This window comes from Mytilinidion resinicola (assembly GCF_010093595.1).
Source record: "Mytilinidion resinicola strain CBS 304.34 unplaced genomic scaffold BDZ99scaffold_25, whole genome shotgun sequence".
Lineage (NCBI taxonomy): Eukaryota > Fungi > Ascomycota > Dothideomycetes > Mytilinidiales > Mytilinidiaceae > Mytilinidion > Mytilinidion resinicola.
This window is the reverse complement of record NW_022985461.1, coordinates 621,126-643,548: the sequence shown is the minus strand read 5'-3', so window position 1 is coordinate 643,548 and position 22,423 is coordinate 621,126. Positions and strand designations below refer to the sequence as shown.

Sequence of the window (22,423 nt, the reverse complement as noted above, 5' to 3'; positions counted from 1 at the left end):
CTTGGGTTCGTAAGTTCGAGAAAATTGATACAATCACGGAGGTCTCGTAAGTCTGGGGTATCGGGAACATGGATCTCCACGTGCTTGCAGAGTAGTGCAACGTCTGGATTGCCCCGTAAAGAGCGGTAGAAACATTGCATGGCTTTGCTCCGCGGGATGAGATAAAACTCGTTGTACCCGAAGCAAATGACCTCGTATAGCAACAGGTGTACCATTCTACTAATCCGCTTGCAAACAAGTAACAAGTTCAGCCATGCTTTGTATCGAGGGAAGAAGAAGTGGCTGGGTCATCTCGGGGTGCTTAAGATGAGGATTTCTTCGAGTAGTTCGTCAGGAAGGCGTAGAATGAAGTCTTTTCCCTGAGGGAGACTGCGCTTCTTACTTTAATTCCACTTCGCAATTGCGGCGTAGTAACGTTCGGATTTTCCCATGGCGTATTGGAGTTGTGGTCATGCGCGTGCCTAGACAAACATGAGACGAAGGGCGCTCCGGGAATGGTGCTTGTCTGATCGTGTAGTATATAAGTCTTCCATATAAAGACTTGAACTTCGAGCATCCGTCGAAAATTAGGCTTAGGGAGAGAGAATGTCTTTGGGCCAAGAGAGAGTGAACGTTGTAAGAAGGCTGGAGATCATGTCATCACAGACCCACCACCGGTTAGCTATTAATATCTAAGCGAGACCAAGGAAGCATCGACCACTTAGAGAGCCCTATCTGGCCCTATCTATGCTCTTCATTGTTTCCAAATGTTTCAGTACTAGACACATGATACCCGATCTCAAAGTGTAGAGATACTTTTATACACAGTTATAGGACATGTTAATTTTTTTCCGTCTTCCTCTCTTAATGAAGTCCAGTCACAAACTCTACCCGTGTTGAAAGATTTAAAGAACACTCCAGGAATTTCATTTCACTGGCATAAAAGCACCGAGGTATTATAAAACGCATAATTTCATTATCAATATAAAACAGTGACGTGGGCGTAGATGAACGCAACGGCCGTTCTGACGCCTTTGAGCTCTATCATAAAGCCAAGATATTCTAGTATCGTACTATAAGACGCAAAAAGAAGAAAGAGATATACTATAGTACAGTCCGTCTTACACCTTCAAAGTTTTCAGAAGAAGCCAAAGAAGAGATGCTGTTCCGCTTCCCAGGACTTCTCGTACTTCTCGAATGTATCAAGATCAGCTGCACAAACCGCGCAAAGGTTCGGCCCATCTGAAACTTTACTAGCAGCTACAGCTCCTCCTCCTCGAACTTCTCTTCAGCGTCTTTCGACTGGCCTTCATCCTCTGCCTCGTCGTCTCCATCCTCGCTGTCGGTATCGCGGTCCCTCTCTGCATCTTCTTCCCAGACTCCCTCGGCACGCAACGTACCTTTGTCTAGAAAGACGGCCATCAAATTGTATCGCTTGAGGAATGCCTTTAGGGACTTGCAATGTCCGCATTCTAGTCCTGTCCTCGCATATTCTACAGAACGATGGTGCCAACCAGGAAGGAAGAACGCCCGGCACGGATCCTCTACTGGGATAAATTCTGCCCACTTATCCCGTGCAGCTCGTGAGGCAAGGTCTTCTTTCGAGGGATTATCGGGGCCTTCGGTGGGCAATCGCCACTTCTAAGACACAATATTAAAGACCTCCTCGTAAGACATAGCTTTGTATCTCTTCTCCGCAGCCTCCTAATTGAAGTCTGCTAGTTGATAGTCGTACGCCACATTGTTCTCATCGAGGTGTTTGTCATCTTGATCGAGCAGAGCAATGAGCTCATGCACCTTATCTGTGCCCCAGCTCGGATCAATCCGGTTTGCGAGGCCTCGTCCGCGCGAACGAATCACCGCCTTGAGGCCGTTGGCGGCTTTGTGGTTGTCCCAGTCTATGATAGCTCGGACCATTCGCTTCTTAGCTGGCTCTTCTTCCGGAAATAGATGGGAGAGGCCACGCTTTTGCAGCTCCGCTTTGAGCTTGGGCCTGTCTTTCTTTGCCATCCATGAATTTTCTCCTTTCGGACCTCCGTTCCATCCAGGCAAAGCTACCTTCCATTTCTTTCGTTTCTCCGTGTGCTTGTAGCCCTTTGAAGTTTCCTTGTACTTCAATTGGTTCCTAGGCTGAGATGGGTTTGCTGAATTGGAGGTCTGGGAGGACTGCGTGATGTTGGCGAGAGCCGGCTTGCGGCTCTTTGGAATGGCCAGTTTGCGTTGAGGGGTCACTGGAGTCTCTTCCGTCTCCTCGATGCTCGGCTGGATGTTATCCATAGAGTCTTCTTCGTCATCTTCGGCAGGCGCTTTATGGTTTATCGCGGTCCATGTGCTTGCCATCGATCTCAGCTTCTTGGCCGGCCGGTCTACGTCTATAGGCTGAAGTGAGATGCGTCCATCCTTAGTATCGTTGATTGAACGCTTCCCCAACCGTGAAGGGCTGAGGATCAACCGCGAAGGGCTGATGGATGCAGCGAAGGGCTCGGGAGGGGGTGCCTTTGAGGGTTTTGCGGTGCTGCCCCTATAGACGGGCACTTTCTTCATACGCGCTTGGCTATTGACGATGTCAAAGTCCCCAAAAGGACGCTGTCCTCTGACAATAGCCATGTCTTCGGGGTGGAGTCTTGCTTGGAGGTGTGGTGAAGGATAGAGATATTTTTTAAAACGGCTGGTAAGATAGAGGTTGACAGGTTGCGGTTGTGGGTGCTGGTGTGGTGTGGTTGCTCGAGGAAGCTGGTGGGAAGAAGGAGGTGCTTGCTTGGATGGGGGTTTAAATAGCGACGACAACTACAGGGCACTTCTAGCATCCGATTCACTGATACCTGCCTGCCGTTGCGGGCGGGAAGCTCGCTCGGGATCCAGCCAATCAGAGGGCGGTGAAAGCGGAGCGGTGGACCTGTCATTTCATTCAATTCTTCGAGTCGGCGCCTGGCCAGGCTGACCGAAGTTTCTCAACGCGTTCATTAAATTCACCAATTCGGCACCCCGAACGCACTATTTCTCGCGCGCAAACTGCATCAACCTCTCCTCCCCAACACATTGACGCTCATCATACACCACGGCTGTCAACTCACCACTTTCCTTGCTCTGCCTTTGCCATTCTATATTGCAAGATATTTTCCACTTCTCCCACGACTTACTCCATAATCTACCTACGAAGATATCTTCCCGAAACGGCGTCTCTACCTAGACCGCCGCTCGATCTACTGATCGCCATACCTTCCAAGACATGACCAATACCTACACCTCTGCCAGGGGTCGCCAGGACAAGGATGCTCCAAAGAAGGGTATTGCGCGAAGGGTCATCAAGAAGCACCAGCCTGGTTTGCGAAGCTTTCCTGAATTCCTTAGCGTTGTGACTAACATGCAGTAGTGAATGACGCCGACTACAACGTCGACCCGCACACGCTCCTATCTCGCCCGATATCCAGGGCAGAGTACGAGAAGCTTTCCCTCCCGAAGCTCGAGATCCTGTGCAAACGTGACGAAGTTCGGCATCAACGACGGTGTATCTTCACCGCGAAGCAAATCATCGACTTCTTGATCACTCTCGACCAGCACGGCCTGGTTAGTGACCGAGACTTCCACGATGATGATAGCGATAGCAATAGTAACAATGAGGTGCCTACGCCGACCAAGCCTGCCCATCTAAGACAACAAGCCCAGACAGCGTCTACAGTATCCCATCAGCCCCAGAACAACGACAGAAAGCGGAAGAGACAGTCTAAAGACGACGATGAGTCCGAGCGCCGTGTCAAGAAGGTATCGCGACGCTACGACGAGACGGTACCACCTCGTATTGGACCCCCTCTTGCCCGAAGGCACGGTGCTGTAGCCCCCGTCCAAGGTTCAGAACATGTCGAAAAGATTGACGTTCAAGATGTCGTCACGATGGAGGCTAGTCCGAAGCTTATCCATGAGATGGGCGTCTATGACTTGGTGCTGGCATTCCGACAGAAGGCGATGAGCGACAAGTACGATGGTCAATTTTGGCAGTGTTTGTTCAATTTCCTTTACGAGCTACGCCCAGTGGACGGCGAGCTCGATATTAGGAATATACGCCGTGTCATACATCTAAGGGACAAGTTCTTGCAAAGGATAGTAGAAGACCGCTGCAAGGCGTTAATGGGATTGTCCCTGAAGACTCATTGGGACAGTGAAGACAATGACGACAAACTGGTAAGTCTATTACCTTTAGATACACAGAGAATCGAGCTATATAACGCGCACGTTTAGATCGCGATGGGTGCTCAGCAGCTATTAAGGATGATATATCAGAGAATCGAGGCCGGGAGTCTTGCGCCTGAGAGCACAGATCTGCCCCCGCCAAATAAATTTAGCACGGAAAGGAAAGACATACTCGTTGAGCATTGGAGGTGGCAGGGACAGACGACGAAAGAAGCGTTAGACAGGCAGAAACTGTTACAAGAACGTCTGGTGGCGCATCAACAAGAACAAGCAGAGCTTGAGCAACAGAAAAAGCTCGAAGAGGAGACGCGCTTGAAAGAGAAAAAGGAACGGAAGAGAAGTAGGGAAGAGGAGAGAAAGCTCGAAGAGAAGAGGCGTGATACACATGCAAAGAAACTTCGAGGGGAGCTGGACCAAGCTGAACAGCTTAAGCGAGTAAAAGCGATTGATCGAGCAGAAGAGCTCAAACGAGCTGAAGAGCAGAAGCGAGTAGTGGAAGAACTTAAACAAGTAGAAAAGCTTGAACGGGCAGAAGATCTGCAAATAGCAGAAGAGTTGAAACGAGAAGAAGAGCTGGAGCGTGCTAGAAAGCTGAAGCTCCAACAAGAGTCAGAGCCACAGGCGGTAGTTAACGTTGCTGCTGCAGCTACTGCGTCCGCTTCACTGAGCCCTAGTAAGAGAATTAAGCAACAGCTGGAGCAGGCGAAGTTGAAGGCGGAGAAGTTGAGACTTTGCCTGGACGAAGAGAGACGTGTTAAAGAGCAGAGTACAAAAGAGGCGAGCCATCGGCCCGACGACGCTTCTCTGAACCCTTCGAGTAAACGTAAGCGCGGCAATGACGAGCCGCCAGCACAGAATGATGGACCATCACGCAAGAGGCAGCTGCGTAGAACCGAGCGTAAAGGAGTGTACAGCATCCGGTGAAGGACGTAGTGGGGTCCAGTCCTCCAAGATTATCTTTATGTTATCTAGCTCCGCAAAGTTATATTATAACAGACACGGACATTATTACGGTCGTGTTCGCGAATTTAACCGCTCTTTACGTGCAGGATACAGTACTAGGTCACAAGTCTGAGCACACGGGTCTATTACTGCCTGGCTTTAATCTTGCTCACTCGACACCACTGTGAGAAGCAGCCCAGCTAGTAAGCAGCCAGTTAGTCAAGAGGCAGTCTACTTTGCACTCCTTGAAACATGCCATCGGGCCTAGGTTTTTAAAATTCCATGGCGTTACTTTAAACAGTGCTAAACGCGCGGGCACAAATTTATGATCTGTCACTGTAAAACGATAGCCCCGAGCGGAAACAAATCGCAGATACGTGAAGGAAGATCCTAGAGAAACGTCGAACTTGTGACCTGTGAGAAACTAATTGTTTGCCGTAAACTGCTTGCTGTCCCTCTATATATAAGTGGACTATATAACGTATAGATTCGCAACTTCTATTCTCGCATTAGATCTCTATACACACCTCCCGTATAGCCCGCAATCTTGAAGTTTAAGTTAGATTTTACAGTAACCATAGTACAAAGCGATAATAACAAGATCGTAACGAGAAGAAATATTCGCCTAACATTATCTAAATAACTTGCTGAAGTAATTATTCCAATGCGTCGCCATAGAGTGTTGCATTTAGCGTTCGAATATTCAACCCCAAGTCCTGCCAAGCGGACCATTACGAATAAAGGGCGCTACTAACTACACACCCCCTAATTCCCATCCTCATAGGTAAATTAGCACTGCACATATAGCTATCTATATATACGGCATTATATACAGCATTAAATACAACATTATATACAGCATTGCTCACGGCCTTATATACGGCCTCGCGTAGGGCTATACATACAGCAACTCTTATACAGTCTTATATATACTGTATATACGGCTGAAGGAATTAGATAAGGAGCGCTGTAAAACGGAGAGGCCGTATAGCCGCGCCGCATCACGTGTAGAGAGACGTGAGAATAATTGTCCGGAGGAAGCTCTGCGCTGCCCCGAGCCAATTAGAAGGTGGTGAAGCAACAGGGGGGAAGAGGGTGTGCGTGGAGGAATTAGGGGGTGTGTAGTTAGTAGCGCCCTTACAAAAATGGCTTTTCGGTTCTTGGACACTATTCTTACACTCACCGGCATCTATTACTGAACTTCATAACCCCACCTCTACCAACATGCGCCCTCATGTTGGAGCTCATAGCATGACCTTCCCTAGCAAGAACATTGCTACCGCGCCTAACGCACCACTAGGACAGCCCCGTGTGCCGAAGTCAATCCTGGAAGATCAAGACAAGAAGCTGAAGCGGAACCTCGTCGATGACGACAAAGCCGAGGACCGCGTGCACAAAATCTCGCGAGGTGACAGCGAGACTGTGGCACCTCGAACTGGTCCCCCTCACGCACAAAGTGCAGCCGCTATGCCTCCATCTCATGACCAAATAGGCAATAGAAACAAGATTGTTTTGCCTCTTCGCACGATCACATCAGGGGAAGAAAAGCCCAAGCCATTGCAGGAGCAGGGTTTGTATGACCTTGAGCGTGCGTTTATGGAGAGGGCAAGGAGCACCGTCCACCATAGTGCTCAGTTCTGGGAATGTCTCCTGAACTTTATTTACGAGCTACGCCCAGTAGAAGGCGAGACTCCACCGGGCGGTGCAAGGCGAATACAGGATCTGAAGCACAGGTTTCTACGGAAAATAGTGGAGGTCCGCTACAGGGCAATAATAGCCTTGACTGCTGAGGACGAAGACGAGACCTGTGACTTGGTAAGCTCGGACCCCTTTGCTGTATAGAGCCACCTGCTAATGCACTCGTTTAGATCGAAATCGCCACTTCGATGCTGGCCAGCTCCGACCCGGACCAAGACCTTCTGCACACCAACGCCGCCAGCCTACAAGCAGACTGGTACCCTTCTCAGCTTGGGCGAAGTGACCGACCTAGGGCCACAAAGCGGGGTGAATTCAAGCAGGACTTCCTGGTAGGGCAGTGGCTCAACCAAGATAGGCTTACGAAAGAGACACTTGACAGGGAAAAGCGCTTGAAGGAGTCGCTGCTGGCGTACAGGCTGCAGGATGAACAACTGGAAACACAAATACAGATACAGAGGGAGAAGCGCGCAAAAGAAGAAGAAGTCCGCATGCAGAAAAAGCAAGTCCGGAAGCAGCGAAAAGAAGAGGAAGGAGACCAAGCAGAAAGGATACGCATAAAGGATCTAGAGCATCGAGACCTGGAGTGGGCAGAAACGTCGAAGACCCAAGACGAGGAAAATGCAGCCGAAAGCATCATTGTATCTAATGTTGCACCCTCCTTGACTCCGGCTGAGAAATGCAGGAAGCAGCTTCAAAACGCAAAGCTGACTGCGGAAAAGCTGAAGAAGCAGTTGACCTAGAAGAAAGAGCGGTGGGAGGAAGAAGACAAGGAAGAGGGCGAAGTAAGCTTCACTCGCCGTACATCCGAGGATTAAGTCGCTAAAATATACGCGTAGAAGCTTGAAACATCCGGCAAAAGCCCCGAGAAGCCTCCACAGACTTCGCCAAACCGTGCTTCAAACTCAACTTCGAAGGCAAATCAGCGACCGGACGAGTCTTCGCTTAACCCATCTAGTAAACGCAAGTATGGTGAGGATGACCCTTCAGCATCGACTGGTGGGCCAGTTTGCAAGAAGAGGCAGATTCATGGAGTCGGGAGTGGAGGTGTCAGTGGAATCCGCTGAAGATGACGCTGCGTGTGGAGATGGACGGGGACAAGAGTAGAGACATTGAAGATGCTTTGTCACGGCGTTTCGGCATTCTGCATATTGAAGACATCTACCAAGATTAGGTTTTTAGTACAAGGCATGCAGTTACTGCTCCGAGGTCCGCTATACTTGAGCTTACTCCACCATGTACTCGAAGGAAGTGCACGTGAGTCTCCTGCATTGCTGCATAATGGACGGTCATTGGAGCATTTAACAACTATTTCATGGCATGCCATGATAGAGACGAGTAATGCTGTAGTGATCACGAATATTAGCCCAATGCTACTCGCGAATATCTAAAAGCAGGCGATAGGTATACGAACAAAGAAGTGGGATATACGCGAGATTTCGAAAGAGACAACAAATGTGCCAGTCAAAGGCGACCAAGTGTCTGCTATTAAATTTCTCCTGCCCCTCTATCGCAGATAGCAATGTAGAAGCTGGCGATAAGGTATTGTGTGCCTGAAGGCTCGTATGACTTCGTCTCGCACGGGGACCCGGTGTCTCGAACACATTGTAAACAAAAAGACCTTTGCATTGTGCGAACACTAGTGGGTCTTAGTAAAGTAATCGTCATTCCGACTACTGTGTTGTGAAGAATCACGTGTCATATCTACCTAAGCGGGCCTTGGCACGCAGCTTGAACGTAAGAAGGAGAGGCAAAAGGCAAAGGCCCTCCGAGTGACATGTGACTTAAGCAAGAGCGACTTTGCCCACCTGGAAGCGCGATGCCAGCATTGTGCAACAAGGTGAGCCGTCGCGATGCGTTGCCGTAGAAGGGTAGAATTCACCATCGAGTCGGCATCGACACGACAACTCGACAACGTGGCGCGACTCCCGGCGGGCTTATGTTTTCAGTGCTTCCAACATTCACCACTGCAGCGTGTCAGCTGCCTACTTAAGTCATCGCCTCGCGCTTCCCGAGTTCTCTTCTTCCACTCACCGACATCCCCCACTGAATGTCACGACCCCACCAAATCCTTGACACCATTGCTTCTTCACGTAGGAATAGAGCTTCTTCCATCAAACATTCGCTTGCTCTACTATCAGACAGCATGCCTTCCCTTCTTGCTTCCGGTTCGGACAAGGAAAGTACGGTCGCGACTGAGATTGGCGTGGCACCAGCAACCGTAAGTCTCCTCTTCTCGTGCTTGCTACCTCCTGCCTTCTCCTTGCTACTATGTAGCCTCCTCACACGTGCTCGCAGCTCGTCGCACCTGTCATGACTTAGCTAATCATTACATAGTCCCATGTCTCCAAGCAAGCTCGCCCCGCGCTCGGTGATGATACCAACACCCGCCCTCCTGTCCCCAAGAAAGGCACCGCCCAGCCCAATGCTCCTCGCAAAGGCGTCGCCATCAAGAGGAAGCGCGCCCTTCCTGACCGCCCCTGCGACCGTGCCGTGTACGACGATCTGACCGAGGCCGAGCTGTTCACCATGTGTGATCGGGACGACGTTAACATCGAAAAGATCAACGTTAGGATCAAGCAGCAGATCGTGGATTATCTCCTCATGCTTGACAACAAAGGAATGATCAGCGATTCTGGCCTCGATGAGTCTGAGGGAGAGGCTCGTTCACTTCCTCCACCCAAGACGTCTGAACGGAAACTGCGTACTCGCAAGCCAGCCATGCGGCCTACCGACGCGAAGCCCAAAACCACGAAGCGCAAGCGTGGTAGTATTGATGAAGACGACTTACCCCCGCCGAAGCCTCCACGCCGACAGAAGCTCACGAATCTTCGACCTGAAGCCACCCCTCCCCTAGACGATACTGCTACAACTCATCCCGCCAAGCCACGCGATCAGATGTCGGTTGGTGATCTGAAGGATGTGGTCCTCACGGCTTTCGTGCCAGGGAACCTGAACGTGAAGTCTTGGTATACTCTCCTCAAGTATGCTTACAAGATCACGTTAGAAGAAGGAGAGGTATCTTCGCTCGACCCCAGCACCTTTAGGCATCCCATCTCCAAGTTAATGGAGAAGATCGTGGAGCACACCGGTCTTCGTAAAGAAGAGGATGGAGGCCTCAGGTTCCTGCGCTTGCTGGTGACACGCTACGATGAGCTCAAGCATGAGGAGGAACCCAAGATGAAAGTCGCACATGGTAAAGCCATCGAGAAGGAGGCCAAGCGTACTACGAAAGCTCAACGTGAAGAGAATGCTAAGCGTCTCAGAGACGCACGCCAACTTGAGGAGACTCAGCGCCGCAAGGAAAAGGCCAAGCGCGAGGCCGAGAAAGCGAAGAAGCGCGGAGAAGAGAGGCAGCGAGAGGAGCAAATCGCCTTCAAGCTGGCGAATCAAGACACCAAAGCGCGCACTGAAGTCGAGGAAGGCATCTCTCTAGAAACGTCTTCCTCGTCCAAGACGCCGGCCTCCTCTAAGCCGAAGCGGCCCAGACTTTTCACTCTCCAGCAGGAGCTTCTCGACCTTCGTGGCCCCAGCATCTACAACCACAAGAAGGCTTCCTACGACATCAACCGGGGAATCATTAAGCACAAGAAGTGGTCAATGCTGTGGTCGCGGCCCAGCTTGATCTCAAGGCGAGGCTACATCCGCGGAGTAGGGCGAGAGTTCGCCATTGATCACGCACTCATCCCTCCATACGAACCAGTTGGTCATGTCATCCGGAAGCGTCCTGCCGTCCAGCGTGAGGTCAAAGACATCTTTGCCTATCGCAAGGCAAAGAGCCTTAAGGATGTCTCCAAGGAAGAGTGGGATGAGCGTGAACGTCAGCACAGGAAGGGGAAGAAGGCCATGGATGCTCTGGAGGATTCGAAGAAAGTGTCGAAGGCCATGATCAAGGCGACAATGAAGCGAGCCATGGAGGAGTACCTGGCGTTGAAGGGAGGCAAGAAGAAGAACAATTTCCAGGATGAGGTAAGTGTCGCGCCTGATGAACGTGATTCAAAGACTAATACGTATACTCAGATCCTCGTAGCTGCTGTCAAGTCAGTCGAGGAAGACAACATGACCAATAACCCACCAAAGAAGCAAGAGGCATTTTCTTGTTCTGAGCGAAAGGTAAGTCTAATCCGCACTACGAGAACGATACAGTGCTAATACATATTTACAGAAACGCGAGCCTAAGCGCAAGATCATCGTTGAAGATGGCGATGACCAGGAATGGCGCCGCGAGCTCAACCAACATCTCCGCGAAGACAGCGAGGGTCTACGCAAGGGAGGCCTTGCTTCCAGCCGTCACTCCTCCGCGTCCGTGGGTTCATCATCCAAGGGTTCCTCCGAGGAACCAACTGCTCGCGTGAATCCTAGGACAGGGTTCCTCGAGTTCTCCGGTCCAGCCCCTCTTCCCAAGCCATCGATGCCGTTGGACGCTATCTTTGCTATGAAGCCCGTCTATCGGAAGCCGGCTCGTGATGAGGACCTCCAGGATGACCGGAGGCAAACGATGAAGAGGCCCCGCCTAGACCATGACCAGGCCCTGAAGACTACCTCACGGGCTGGTCCAAAGGCTACCTCCAGGCCCACCCAGCAGTTCTCTGCTCCGTCATCCAGCTGCCCCAAGAAGCGGGGCCACGAGGACTATGACCGACCAACGCGTGCGAACGGCAGTAAGGGAAGGTCCCAGCGTGTTGCTAGGGTAGATTCTTACAGGCCGCACTACAGATAAAGCGTGGTTGGTGACGGAGGCAGAAGGCGTGTAAAATCCAGAAAAGAACAAAAAAAGTAATCACAAGAAGATTCTGCCAGAAAAGAGAACCTGGTCTAGATGAGAATACTGTAAGTTCCTACTCCAGGTACGCTCCTTTCAGCCTCGATCGTTTCTAATTACAGTGCTAATAAACGACAGACTGAAAGCAGACGAAAATTGGACTCCACAAAACATGAGTGGCCAAACGACCTACTGCGCAGACCCTCGAAATCCCACCCCAAAGACTTCCGCGCTGCGCTCGAAAATATACAGCGCCACCCTCTCTACTTCGACGACAGGGGGTCGGAGTGATGGAGCCTCCCAGACATTGATCGGGGTTTTTTCACGACTTTTCCTTTTGGTATTGGGACTATCACGAGGATGGATGGACCTGGCGATGTCTTTCCACACCTTGTTCGGGGGCTTTTAATGACTTTTACTATGGTTTCTCTTCTGTCTTCTTTTGTATTTCTGTCCTTTTTTTGCACGGTATCTGGTTTTTTGGATTTTGCATTTGGATTTAGCACTTGGATTTTGCGATTGGGTTTAGCGTTTGAGTTTTGCGCTGGATTTTCTCTTTCATGCGAATGCGGTTGTCTTTTGCGATCTTGCGACTGTTCTACCTAGAGCCTCCAACTAAATTGGAATCATGGGGGGCTGGTCTTGGTACTATAGGCTGAATTTCAAGAACTACTCACTCACTTTTAATTATGTGTGCAACGTGTTGAAGTGACTCGGGTATATCATCACAAGCTAATTTAAAGGCATGTTTGATGCAGTTCGATTAAGTGGCCGAAATCTAACTCTGTGACATTAAGCTTGGTCTACTGTTTGCTGCTGTAGGAGGTGCCTCAGCAAGATCCGCTCTCCGCTGCACCGACACAAACACCAAGACCCCAAATCTAAGACCCGCGCAACCCGCAACTCGCACCCCCTCTCCTTCCCGCTTTCCATAATGCTGAGCTTGACACCTCAGAATCGGTCAAAACGATGCAGTACTGCTGGCAGGGGGTGCAGCTAACATCGTCCTCCTATATCCTGATACATAGACCTAAACTGAGCCTTTAGGCTGTTTTGGTATGTACGTACACGGCAGGTAGACTAGGGGTTCACAGCCCAAGACATTCTGATGATACGTGAGTGAGTTAGAGATCTTTGAACGGTAACTTTGCTTCGCAAAAGAGCAGTTGAATGCTCGTGATATTGGATCGATCTGCTTATATAGTATACGTGAGAAGAGAGTTGGGTATATTCGTACATCGCTGCCATCCACCTCCGACCTCCTACAATTCCATCCCCCTATTTCTTGACCACCACACTGACTGCCTGACACATCGTCCCATTGTATACCACAGCCTCCCTAATCTTCAGTCCCGCCTCAGCAAACAGTTCATCCCATTGCCCCCTCGTCCTCTCCAACGCTCCTAAATGCGTCATCATAGCCAAATCCATGACCGCTGCCTGCCACGGCACCCCCGTATCCTCCAGCACACAGTCGTCCACGAGAACTACACTCTCCGGGCCCATCGCATGCTTAACATTCTCCAGAATCTTGACACAAATATCATCCGGGTAATCGTGCAAAATATTCCTGAGATAGTAAATCCTTGCCCCCTTGATCGTCTGCGGGGTATGGAAGTCCTGCGCCATGAGCTCAATGCCCTCAAGTCCCTTCCCAATCGCCTTGACGTGCGCAATAGTCTCTGGGAGGTCCTGGAGCACGAGCTTTCCCTTCTCCGCAACCGCGGGGTACTTTTCCTTGAGCGCGACGATTTGCTGCCCTAGCCCACCGCCTACATCGACGAATACCGCCTTTTCGGGCTCGTCCCATGCTTCCAACTCTTTCTCTAATGGGAAGACATCTAGCCAACTCACGCCTCGGTGCAGCCGCATAGCCTGATGTAACCACTCGAACTCTTTGGGGTGGGAGTGAAACCAGTCGAAGCAGGCGAGGTCTGTGTTGAAAGCCTTCTGGAAGGGCGTGTTCGTGTTCGACGTTATATTTTGGTACTTGGTTTCTTTGAGGAAGTCTGGGGTGGCTTGGATGGCGGGGCCCATGGTGTTGAAGAGGTGGTTGATGCCGCCATTGAGCACGGGCTGGTCTAAGGCGCGAGTAACAGAGTTAGGTGCGAAGGTGTCGGTGGCGGTTTCAGTGATCGTGCCCGTGGAGGCGAGGTATCGGAGGACACGGCCTGGGAATATCAGATCAGAGGCGTTAGGAAGAATTGAAGGGGTTCGCACGAAGAAGATCAGGTGACGCGGAGGTCTTTTCGGCGAACTCAGAGACAGTTACAGGCGTGATGCTCCTGGTCAATATAGTGAAGAGTTCGAGATCGACGCCGACTTTGATCATGGCGACTTGGAGGTGGAGGCCAGTAAAGCGCACGGCGGTATCATAGGGGGTTTCGAGGGAGTATTGAAGGTCGCGGAGGGAGCGTTGGATGGTTTGGCGGCCAAGCTCGTTTGTATCAGCTGCCAGGACTTCGACTTGGGATACGATAGACTCCATGGTTTCCAAGAGCAGAAAATTCAAATAGAAAAGGGGAAATTCCAATTCAATGGCTGTACAAATGACGATCGAGTACACAATAGTATTGATATTCTGCCTAGACGTGAATTATGAGATGTTGAATGGCGAACTGGAGCAGATAGCCGTCCTTAAATACCGCTTTGTTCGCTTATAATATTGCTACTACCAATACCCTGACCTAAATATCACCACCGCCCCTAAACCACTCCTAGTAGAACCTGCGCAGTCTCTCTGGGTCGGACTATCGGGGACGCGAGGCCGACCTCGCCGTGCGTCGTCAGGCCCCCTTATGGCTTCGATCATCCTGGTGCAAAGATCTAGGCAACCACTATCTGATCATCGTATTGGTGGAATAGGTATAGTTTTCGTGCAGGAGTCAGGCGATTCGCGGAGAATCCGCGGAGGATCCGACCGCTCGGGTCCCAACTTCGTGGTTGCCGCATGTGGCCTAGCGTGGAAACCCCACAAACTCTATTCTGACCATGCCCCTTCGCCCTCCCTCTCCTCATCCTCTATCCCACACAGGAAAACTCGCAGCCATCACCCATCTCGACCGTATCTTGTACAGCATCAACCCTCATCCAGGCCACGATATCCTTCCGCCGACGTACAACATGTATCGATATGCAGCACATCGACGTCCCCCACCAAGGGCTTTCCAATCACCATGATTCAGATACCCATACACTAACCAGTGCTATCGAGCACGGAATGCATCGTCGCCGGTCCTTTGACAAAGCACTAAGGCAGGTCATAGCCATGAACCCAGGGCAGTGAAAGGTATTGAAGAAATAGACCTGGTTTCTCGACAGTTCTGCCTTGTCCTCCGCTCTCCCATCCCTCGGCCAGCCTTTGTAGCTATTACTCAACGGTAAGGAGACCCTTCGTAGGGCCGCAAGTCGATACGCGAAAGCGAAGCAAGGCGTTCGTTCGATAGTATACCTCTGGAGAAGCCGTCGTGGAAGATGTGGCTTTTGCCAAGTCGCGCTCGGATCTCAAAGTAGCAATAGACGTTGATGGCTCCCGGCTACCGTTTCCCGTGTGCTCTATTCATTGGTGTGTAGCTAATCAAATTGCGAACATTGTGCAAGCAGATGGTGTGTAATATTCGTCGGACAATTCTAATTTCTAGTCAGAGGCAGCGCCAAGAGCCGCTACGGAACGATCGAGAGTTTACAATGGGTTTGTATCTCCAACTGTGATTGCTTATAGCGTCACATTTCTGAATTGGTTTGTCTTACCAACTCCATCTCTTGTCACTCAAATCCCTTTCCAATTGGACCCATCCTGTCATGTCATACTCCATCTCTTTTAGTCAAACATAAGTCCGATTTGTCCAATACTCTTTCATCCATCCCTTTGTCTCGTCTTTCTATTTGTCAAGTATGTCGTATGCGTCTATGCTTTGATGGTACTTTGGACATTCACGTGCCGAACAAAACTGAAAGCGAGGCGGCTTGACGGTGTGGTTGTGACCTACCTCAAGCAGCTCTTTCGGGTGTTCATCATTTTCCTTGCGTTCAATCGACCCCTCTCTAGTCTTATGTTTGATGTCGAGTTGGCCCATACCGCGAAGAAAGATGGTGTAGCTTGACGTTGTTTGCTGTTTGGTAGGCTGCAACAACCTGCTTTCTATTAGCTTTACATGTCGCAAGACGAGTGATAAGAGAGGCATCGCTCCGAGCTGGCCTTGGATATACGTCGCTCCCTATATTTTCCGTCGCTAGGTGGTAGGCAAGTCGGATAACCTTCCTAACATCATCGTTCCATGGACCGTATGGCGGTTGGCCAAGGGTTGGGCCTAAAGGTTGGCAGCTTTGCATCAAATCACTGCGGGTTCCATTGGTGTCCCACTAACCTTGTGTGTTGGTATCGCTATGTTGTGCTCAGCTTCTTCTTTGTTTACGTGGGTATGCAACTACTGACCGTCCACAGGCTCCATAAGTATCGGAATCTATCAATACATCTCCGCGACCCCGATATACCGCTCTTCTATCTTCGATAATACCTACATCCGTTCGTATCTCACCTCGTAGGGCCTTTGGTGGTGAGATGGCTAGAACCCGACCTCAACGTCGCCCGCGGACACCTCCGCCAAGCCCAGAGATTTACATGATCATCATTGTTTACGTACCTCGAGGACACGTCTCGAAGGCGCGACGCCCGTCGCCTGTCGCCCGTTGCGCGCGCGCCCGTTGTGATCCAGGGCAGCTCCCGCCTCGGAGGTCGCGCGCGCGACCGGGATGACCATGGATGCCGCCAGGCCATGCAAGCCGTCGATCTCCCCCGCCAGAGCCGCCTCGATCTCGGATCAGTACTCGCCTATCTCCACGGGTCGTTGCCGGGGGGACAGTTCGGCTGAGCGGGGGCCGCGTGCTCCATTCGGGGAGCATCCAGGATGCCGAACCTCACTAGCGATGGTGCCAAGCCACGCTTATAGTCGAGAATCATCACTTGTGCCGCCTCCAAGCCGGCGCGATGCTCGATGGTGCCTACCAAGTGCTTGCTAAGCCCTTTGAAGCGCTCGGTGAGCCCTGCGCAGTGCTCCCAGGCAGGACGGAGACGGCAGGCGGGCGGGCGGGCGGGCGGGCGGGCGGGCGGGCGATGCGCACGCCCCCCCTCCCGGGCGATCAAATATTTCTGAGGCCTGTATATAAAGGGGGCTACTAATCGCACACCCCCTCCCCCCTGTCGCTTCACCACCTTCTAATTGGCTCGGAGGGCAGCTCCGGAGCCTCCGATTCGCTCGCTAATTCCAAGTGCTCTCTCCAAATGCAGCGTGTATATAAGCAATTACATCCTCATCCTCCACCTCTACAATACACTCGCCATGGCCCTCCAGCCGCCACGGCTGGCGTACTACCCTACAGCAGAGGAAGCGTATATTGCTCTACAAGCGCACGCATCAGCGCAGGGCTACGGCCTAGCAAAATACCGTAGTAAACCAGACAGAGTAGACATACGAGCATACATACCTCCAAGACGCATGCCGACAGCTCCGCCGCCAGCACCGCCTATTTCAGTAGTCCCTCGTCCAGCTCCTGTCGCTCGGAATGCCTATCAGTCGACAGCTACACCGGTTGATCTTTCTCGTATTGATCCAGCCCTTCTTAGGCCTACAGCTGCATCTACGGCAGCACCTACGGCAGCACCTACAGCAGCGCATACAGCAGCGCCTACAGCTACACCTACGGCTGCACCTGCAGCTAAGAAGCGCGGCCGGCCGCCTGGTGCAAAGGATAAGGTACCACGGAAAAAGGCAGGAGCTCGGAGGCAAGACAGTGCTCAGCCTCAACCTCAGGTGGAACAAGAGGATGACCGTGCAGACATCCTACGACAGATTGCAGCTCTACAAGCACGTCTACGAGGGTCTCAGCGTCCAGCAGGTGTCGAGGGGGGCACTGCTGAGTTATCAAGCCAGCCGCCAAGCCGTAGGAACGTTGTGGCGCCTGCAGAGTATAACTATGAGGAGGAGGCTGAGGAGTATATGGATCAGTATATGGAGTAGGTGCAGGTGGTGATGCAGGGGGGCCAGGCTCGATGCAAAGGAGCCGTAATAAGGTGAGGTTTTAACAGGTTTGGCATGCTTGTAGGCACATAGGCACTTCTAGAATAGAACTTCTATTCTATACTTAGACTTAGGCTTGTACATAAGGCTATACAAATCGGTATGCATCCTTTCCGATTCGTGTAGCCATATATATAGCCGTACGTAAGGCCGTACGGCCTCGCGTATAGCATCACGTGTAGATAGACGTATAGGTGAATGCCCAGAGGAAGCTCCGCGTTAATCTGAGCCAATTAGAAGGTGGTGAAGCGACAGGGGGGGAGGGGGTGTGCGATTAGTGGCCTCGTATATAAACCCCTCCCCATCACTTACTGTCTACCCACTCTCTCCATCACCACTGTTGCAATTCTCCAGCTTCCCGCAACAACAAACAATATCCTCCAGATCATCAGCTTCGCAGCTAGTCTATCCACATCCTCACATCAAATCCTACTTTCCCACACCTCGATTATAATGTCTTCCCACGCCCCGTTCACCGCCTTCACCAAGCCTACCGCTGTAAACACTGCCGCGCAGAAGCACCCACCCGTGTCGCCTACCACTCTCCAGAACGCCTCGCCAACCCTCAAGAAGCGCAAAGCGGAGGCACCCGGTAGCGTCGACCCCAACGACCGCGCTCCACTCGAACATCTCGATGGCAACCGACAGCGGAAGAAGGTCAAGTCCACCGCCACTGCGGAAGAACGCGTGGACACCCCAGTTGAGGATTTCATAGAAGATGCCCAATCACAATGGCGCGCCATCTAAAAACTTACCTGCCTCCAGCAATGGTAAGTCTAACAATATCCCAGTATGAAACATCCCAACTAATTACCAAACAGACCCAACGGACCAAGTTCCCAATGCGGACCAGTCAGGAGCAGACTCAGTCACGTTCAAGCGCGGGAAGAAGTTTCTGCTGCCGGGGTCAAACGGAGGGCCCAAGGTGTACATGAGTTGGGAAAAGAAAAACATGGCCAAGGACCTACAAGCCGCCATCCAGAGGCGTGGTTTTTTGGCTAGTTTTGTAGCGGGTCAGAATATGAAGGAGATTCCGAAAAGAGAGATGATTGAGGCTTTCATGGAGTGGGACATGAACAAGCTTAGCACCGAACTAAAGCTAGAGCTAGAATCGCGCGGGTACGCTTTCGAAGGGTGTATGAGCCCCGAAGAGGTGGTCGCGTTATTCCGGAAAGTTGAACACCACATGGAAAAGTGGGGCGTCCAATACTCTCCTGCTCTCACCGAATTCGACTTCGAGGCCGCCAACGAGAAGTATCGAGCAATGGACTACCTCCAGCTGCTCTATTATGTCGAAGAAATGTGGGATCATGCGCTGCAGCAGTTCCCCGGGAGGGAATGGTTGATTGCTCGTGCAGTCACAGACGAGTGGGCCGAGCTGATCCCCGACACGAACCCTGCCAAGGCCTAGTTTTTGTCAGATCACCAGGCCCGCAACGCGCCTTTTATCTTTCCACCCCCTCCACCCGCTGCATAGCGACAGCAATGCACCTTCAAGGGCTGCTGCAAGGCCTGTGCAGCCTTGGAGTCTCTCATGGGAGATGACTTCGAATTCCAGGACGTAGAGACTAGCCCTGGCTTTCTCCTTTGCTTTTGGAAGGGACGTGAGGATGTGGACTCTGACACTGAGATGTCTGATGAGGAGTCTTCGGATGAGACCGTGAATCGAGGTGGAGAGTGTGGAGATGAGGAAGACACTCAGGAAGAAGATACCAAGTCATCCAGCACCGACAACTTGCCTACAGAAGAAGAGCCCGCCAGACACTACCGTGATCTCCGATGGCGAATACGAGGTGGAGTTCGATGTCGAGGCCACAGCGGAAAAGTACCGCAACATGCAGCGGGAGGAACTGATTGACCACGTCTCCAGAAAGTGGGGAAGCGCCACTAGCTGCTGGTACGATCGAGACTGGTTGATTGGCCGATCAGTAACCGACGAGTTTGCGGACATGATACCGACATACCACCCAGTCAGGGACTGGTCCTTCCCGCATTCTGCCGAGACCGACGATGACCCAATGATACCGGTAGTGCCATGGCGCCACGAATTGGAGATCCAGGGCATGGGAATCTGCGAAAGATGTGCAGCGTTGCATACATTTGCAGAAAAGAACGGGTTGGGAGCGATTCTCAAGGTCCCAAAGCATTGCAAGGAGCTTCCTATTCTTGAAACGAGGGGACTGAGGGAGGCAAGGCGGCGGGACAGGGAAGAGCAGGTACAACGTCATGAGGACTTGTACCGGAGCTGGGAGTCTCACTCAAATGTGCTTAAGAATGAGTCTTCTGATGATGAAGACTATCCTGAGGGCTTTTCTGAGGACGAGGACGAAGAAGAGGAGCTGTGAGGCAGCTACAGCAGATTGCATCAAAAATAAAAGTACGGGATTCTTGTTACCCATAGCGTTGGCATACGATATTTTTCTCTTTGTTATTTTCTATACTGTCTGGAAAAGTTTCTTACTCTCTTCTTGATATTACGGGACCCTGTCATGTTTCTTCTATACTTCGCGTCTTGTCGTATAGAAACTCAAAAAACATACAATTATACTTTATTGTTATGATGATTTCTCCAGTATATCTTACCTTGTACTTTTTTATAGTGAAAAAGATATCGCTGTGAATATTCTTTGCTCGCATCGCGCGGCATCTATAAGGACTTACATAGTAATTTTGTAGAGATAGAAAAAAAATTCTGCCCACGACCATTGGGTAGACCATCAAGACATCCACTACAACCATTACTTAATGCATTTCAATTTCGAGAAACGTGCTGAGGTATATCAGGCCTATGCAGATTCCTTTGTCAGGAGGAAAGTGGAATGGCCCTTATCATCTCTTGAGGAAGGTATCAAAAGAGGAGCGCAAGGCCGCCATAGAAGAGAGCAAGGCCGCCATGAAAGAGCGCAAGGCTGCCACAAGACATGAGCGACAGGTTGCGAAGGCCACGCATAGAGATGAAGCTATTGCGATGGATACTTCCGGGGGATCCCATGCCTACGAAAATACTATTTACAGCCAGATATATGGTTAGTTTATGTCCAACCTTTTGGCACTAGGACTTCCAGCTAATTGATTCATAGAACCTTTCACCATGGCTGAACCCGAAGCGCAGCTAGGACGACCAGCTAAAAACAACATACCGCCTCGTGTGTCTCCCGCACCTCCCAACCCACGCAATATTTCTTTCACGCGTGGCACATCATTCTGCCTGCCTGGTAAAACTGGTAGTCCCAAGAAAGCGACAACTTGGAAGAAAGATTACAAGAAAGAGGCTCTGAAGCAGGAGATTGAAAAGCGTGCTTCTGGGACGAGGTTGTGGGAACACCGCCAGAATGACGCCACGAGTCCGGAATTGCTCTGGCGGGCTCTGCGACAGGTGCAAAGCGTTCAAGTCTCTCATTCTACAGTATCACCTCAACGCCAAATGCTGGGAGACATGCATAGAGCTTCCACTTATCCTCCCACCTGGCGTTACTTCTCTGAGGCCTGATTCTCCCGGCGAAGAGGTCACCCCCGACGGATTGACCGAAGACATCTCAACCGACGGAGAGCCAGAAGAGAACACTGAAATAGGGGACAGTAAGTAGGACTGCGTTGATGATATGGACGTCATCAGCATCTCTTCCGACAGCTCTGCGATGGAAGCTCCAGGACCTAGTAACGCTAATGTTGAATCTACTAAGGAATTCGACATCGAGGCAACCGCCGACCGGTACCGGGCCATACCACTGCACAAACTCCGTGATCATATTTCAAAGAGGTGGGGCAGCGCAACCAACTTCTGGCCCGTCAAAGACTGGATGGTCAGCCGCGCAGTTACTGACGACTTGGCCGAATCCATCCCGATAGACGATCCAGCCAGGCACTTCTTCTTTCTAGGCCCATCATGGGTAGAGACCGCAGAGGAGCCGGCTATACCACTAGCACCATGGCGCCGCGAGCCGGAGTGGGACTCCGATGATATGTGCGAGAGATGTACGGCACTGTACGCTCTCACAGACCGCCGCAAAGAGCTGGGTGATCTTCTGGTTCCACCACATTGCCCCGAGTTCTTGATGGTGGCAATTACAGAGATTAATGAGCGCGTACGACGGGCTAGAGAGCTGGAGGCGCGATATTGCGAGGCCTTGTACAGGGGGAGGGTTCTAAACCACATTCGCTTTGGGAAGAAGGGGTGCCAGGCTGACGGTATCACAGTTCAGGGCTCCGATAGTGATGCTCTTGAAGAGGACGCCGGCTACCTGTCTGGAGAGGAAAACGAGAAGCTTGGAGGTTGCAAAATGTTTGAGGCTTGATTCAGTGAAAATGTCGATAGTAAGAGTACAGTATCTACACACGATATGAGGATAAGCTCATTGAGCTTATCGAACTATAAGTAGGCTCCAGCAACAGTCCTCCAATCATTCTCTCCTATATACTTGTCGATCGATATAGGAATATGAGAATGGCTGAAGTTCGTGATCGTGTATTGCAAGATGACAACACAATATCGTCGAACACCTAGTTTGAATTAGTGAATCTTGCCGCCATTGGGTCTAACCAGCATATATTCGTTCACAATGTTGATACATAGAGATTACAAGACTTTCACAGAACAAAAAAGCCAGGCCTTTCTAACCCTCACCACATTGTTTGTGCATATTAGCCAGTGCAGCATAGTGAAAGCACACGGAGTGGTGAAACCGAGCCCAAATCACTTCTACTTGACCCGTGTATAAGATCCAACTCGCCCACCCCCCTTAGATTTCCTCTCCGCCATCTGTGAAGCCCCTGTTTCAAC

General features: G+C 51.1%; 9 protein-coding genes across 9 annotated transcripts; 6 read left to right on the top strand and 3 right to left on the bottom strand.

Moving 5' to 3' along the window:
• Positions 1–1,239: 1,239 nt before the first annotated feature.
• Positions 1,240–2,586, bottom strand: BDZ99DRAFT_526369 (uncharacterized protein; the record flags this gene model as incomplete). The annotated part of the gene is made up of 2 exons (XM_033726131.1): positions 1,240–1,620; positions 1,720–2,586. 2 exons carry the CDS (start codon positions 2,584–2,586, stop codon positions 1,240–1,242), a joined length of 1,248 nt encoding a protein of 415 aa, XP_033570866.1.
• Positions 2,587–3,208: 622 nt separating this feature from the next.
• Positions 3,209–5,091, top strand: BDZ99DRAFT_481874 (uncharacterized protein; the record flags this gene model as incomplete). The annotated part of the gene is made up of 3 exons (XM_033722448.1): positions 3,209–3,302; positions 3,353–4,158; positions 4,216–5,091. The coding sequence occupies 3 exons, from the start codon at positions 3,209–3,211 to the stop codon at positions 5,089–5,091; spliced, it is 1,776 nt and encodes a 591-aa protein (XP_033570865.1).
• Positions 5,092–6,333: 1,242 nt separating this feature from the next.
• On the top strand, positions 6,334–7,871 carry BDZ99DRAFT_526367 (uncharacterized protein; the record flags this gene model as incomplete). Its single annotated transcript, XM_033726130.1, has 4 exons — positions 6,334–6,924; positions 6,978–7,445; positions 7,548–7,589; positions 7,644–7,871. 4 exons carry the CDS (start codon positions 6,334–6,336, stop codon positions 7,869–7,871), a joined length of 1,329 nt encoding a protein of 442 aa, XP_033570864.1.
• Positions 7,872–8,950: 1,079 nt separating this feature from the next.
• BDZ99DRAFT_481872 (uncharacterized protein) lies at positions 8,951–11,524 on the top strand (the record flags this gene model as incomplete). The annotated part of the gene is made up of 4 exons (XM_033722447.1): positions 8,951–9,025; positions 9,142–10,773; positions 10,825–10,917; positions 10,970–11,524. The coding sequence occupies 4 exons, from the start codon at positions 8,951–8,953 to the stop codon at positions 11,522–11,524; spliced, it is 2,355 nt and encodes a 784-aa protein (XP_033570863.1).
• Positions 11,525–12,751: 1,227 nt separating this feature from the next.
• Positions 12,752–14,054, bottom strand: BDZ99DRAFT_426802 (aflO/ omtB/ dmtA/ O-methyltransferase B; the record flags this gene model as incomplete). The annotated part of the gene is made up of 2 exons (XM_033717129.1): positions 12,752–13,737; positions 13,787–14,054. The coding sequence occupies 2 exons, from the start codon at positions 14,052–14,054 to the stop codon at positions 12,845–12,847; spliced, it is 1,161 nt and encodes a 386-aa protein (XP_033570862.1). The 3' UTR covers positions 12,752–12,844.
• Positions 14,055–15,326: 1,272 nt separating this feature from the next.
• Positions 15,327–16,589, bottom strand: BDZ99DRAFT_546546 (uncharacterized protein). Its single transcript, XM_033726878.1, has 4 exons — positions 16,210–16,589; positions 16,002–16,083; positions 15,934–15,950; positions 15,327–15,876 (listed from the first exon to the last, which is right to left on the bottom strand). The coding sequence occupies exons 1-4, from the start codon at positions 16,466–16,468 to the stop codon at positions 15,617–15,619; spliced, it is 618 nt and encodes a 205-aa protein (XP_033570861.1). The 5' UTR covers positions 16,469–16,589; the 3' UTR covers positions 15,327–15,616.
• A 270-nt stretch (positions 16,590–16,859) lies between these two features.
• BDZ99DRAFT_468001 (uncharacterized protein) lies at positions 16,860–17,172 on the top strand (the record flags this gene model as incomplete). The annotated part of the gene is made up of 1 exon (XM_033721145.1): positions 16,860–17,172. A coding segment is annotated over exon 1 (196 nt), but the record flags the coding sequence as incomplete, so codon positions are not given.
• A 924-nt stretch (positions 17,173–18,096) lies between these two features.
• On the top strand, positions 18,097–19,054 carry BDZ99DRAFT_526363 (uncharacterized protein; the record flags this gene model as incomplete). Its single annotated transcript, XM_033726129.1, has 3 exons — positions 18,097–18,300; positions 18,359–18,413; positions 18,465–19,054. The coding sequence occupies 3 exons, from the start codon at positions 18,097–18,099 to the stop codon at positions 19,052–19,054; spliced, it is 849 nt and encodes a 282-aa protein (XP_033570859.1).
• A 1,482-nt stretch (positions 19,055–20,536) lies between these two features.
• Positions 20,537–21,938, top strand: BDZ99DRAFT_481867 (uncharacterized protein; the record flags this gene model as incomplete). Its single annotated transcript, XM_033722446.1, has 4 exons — positions 20,537–20,669; positions 20,724–21,019; positions 21,051–21,222; positions 21,295–21,938. 4 exons carry the CDS (start codon positions 20,537–20,539, stop codon positions 21,936–21,938), a joined length of 1,245 nt encoding a protein of 414 aa, XP_033570858.1.
• Between the last annotated feature and the right edge of the window lie 485 nt (positions 21,939–22,423).

What these genes read in the sequence shown, in the direction of transcription:
- BDZ99DRAFT_546546 (XM_033726878.1), bottom strand. Translation starts at nt 16,468, where the DNA reads ATGCTCCCCGAATGGAGCACGCGGCCCCCGCTCAGCCGAACTGTCCCC. An exon ending in CTTCGAGACGTGTCCTCGAG is followed by an intron (nt 16,084 to 16,209) that starts GTACGTAAACAA and finishes GAACGGATGTAG; the next exon opens with GTATTATCGAAGATAGAAGA.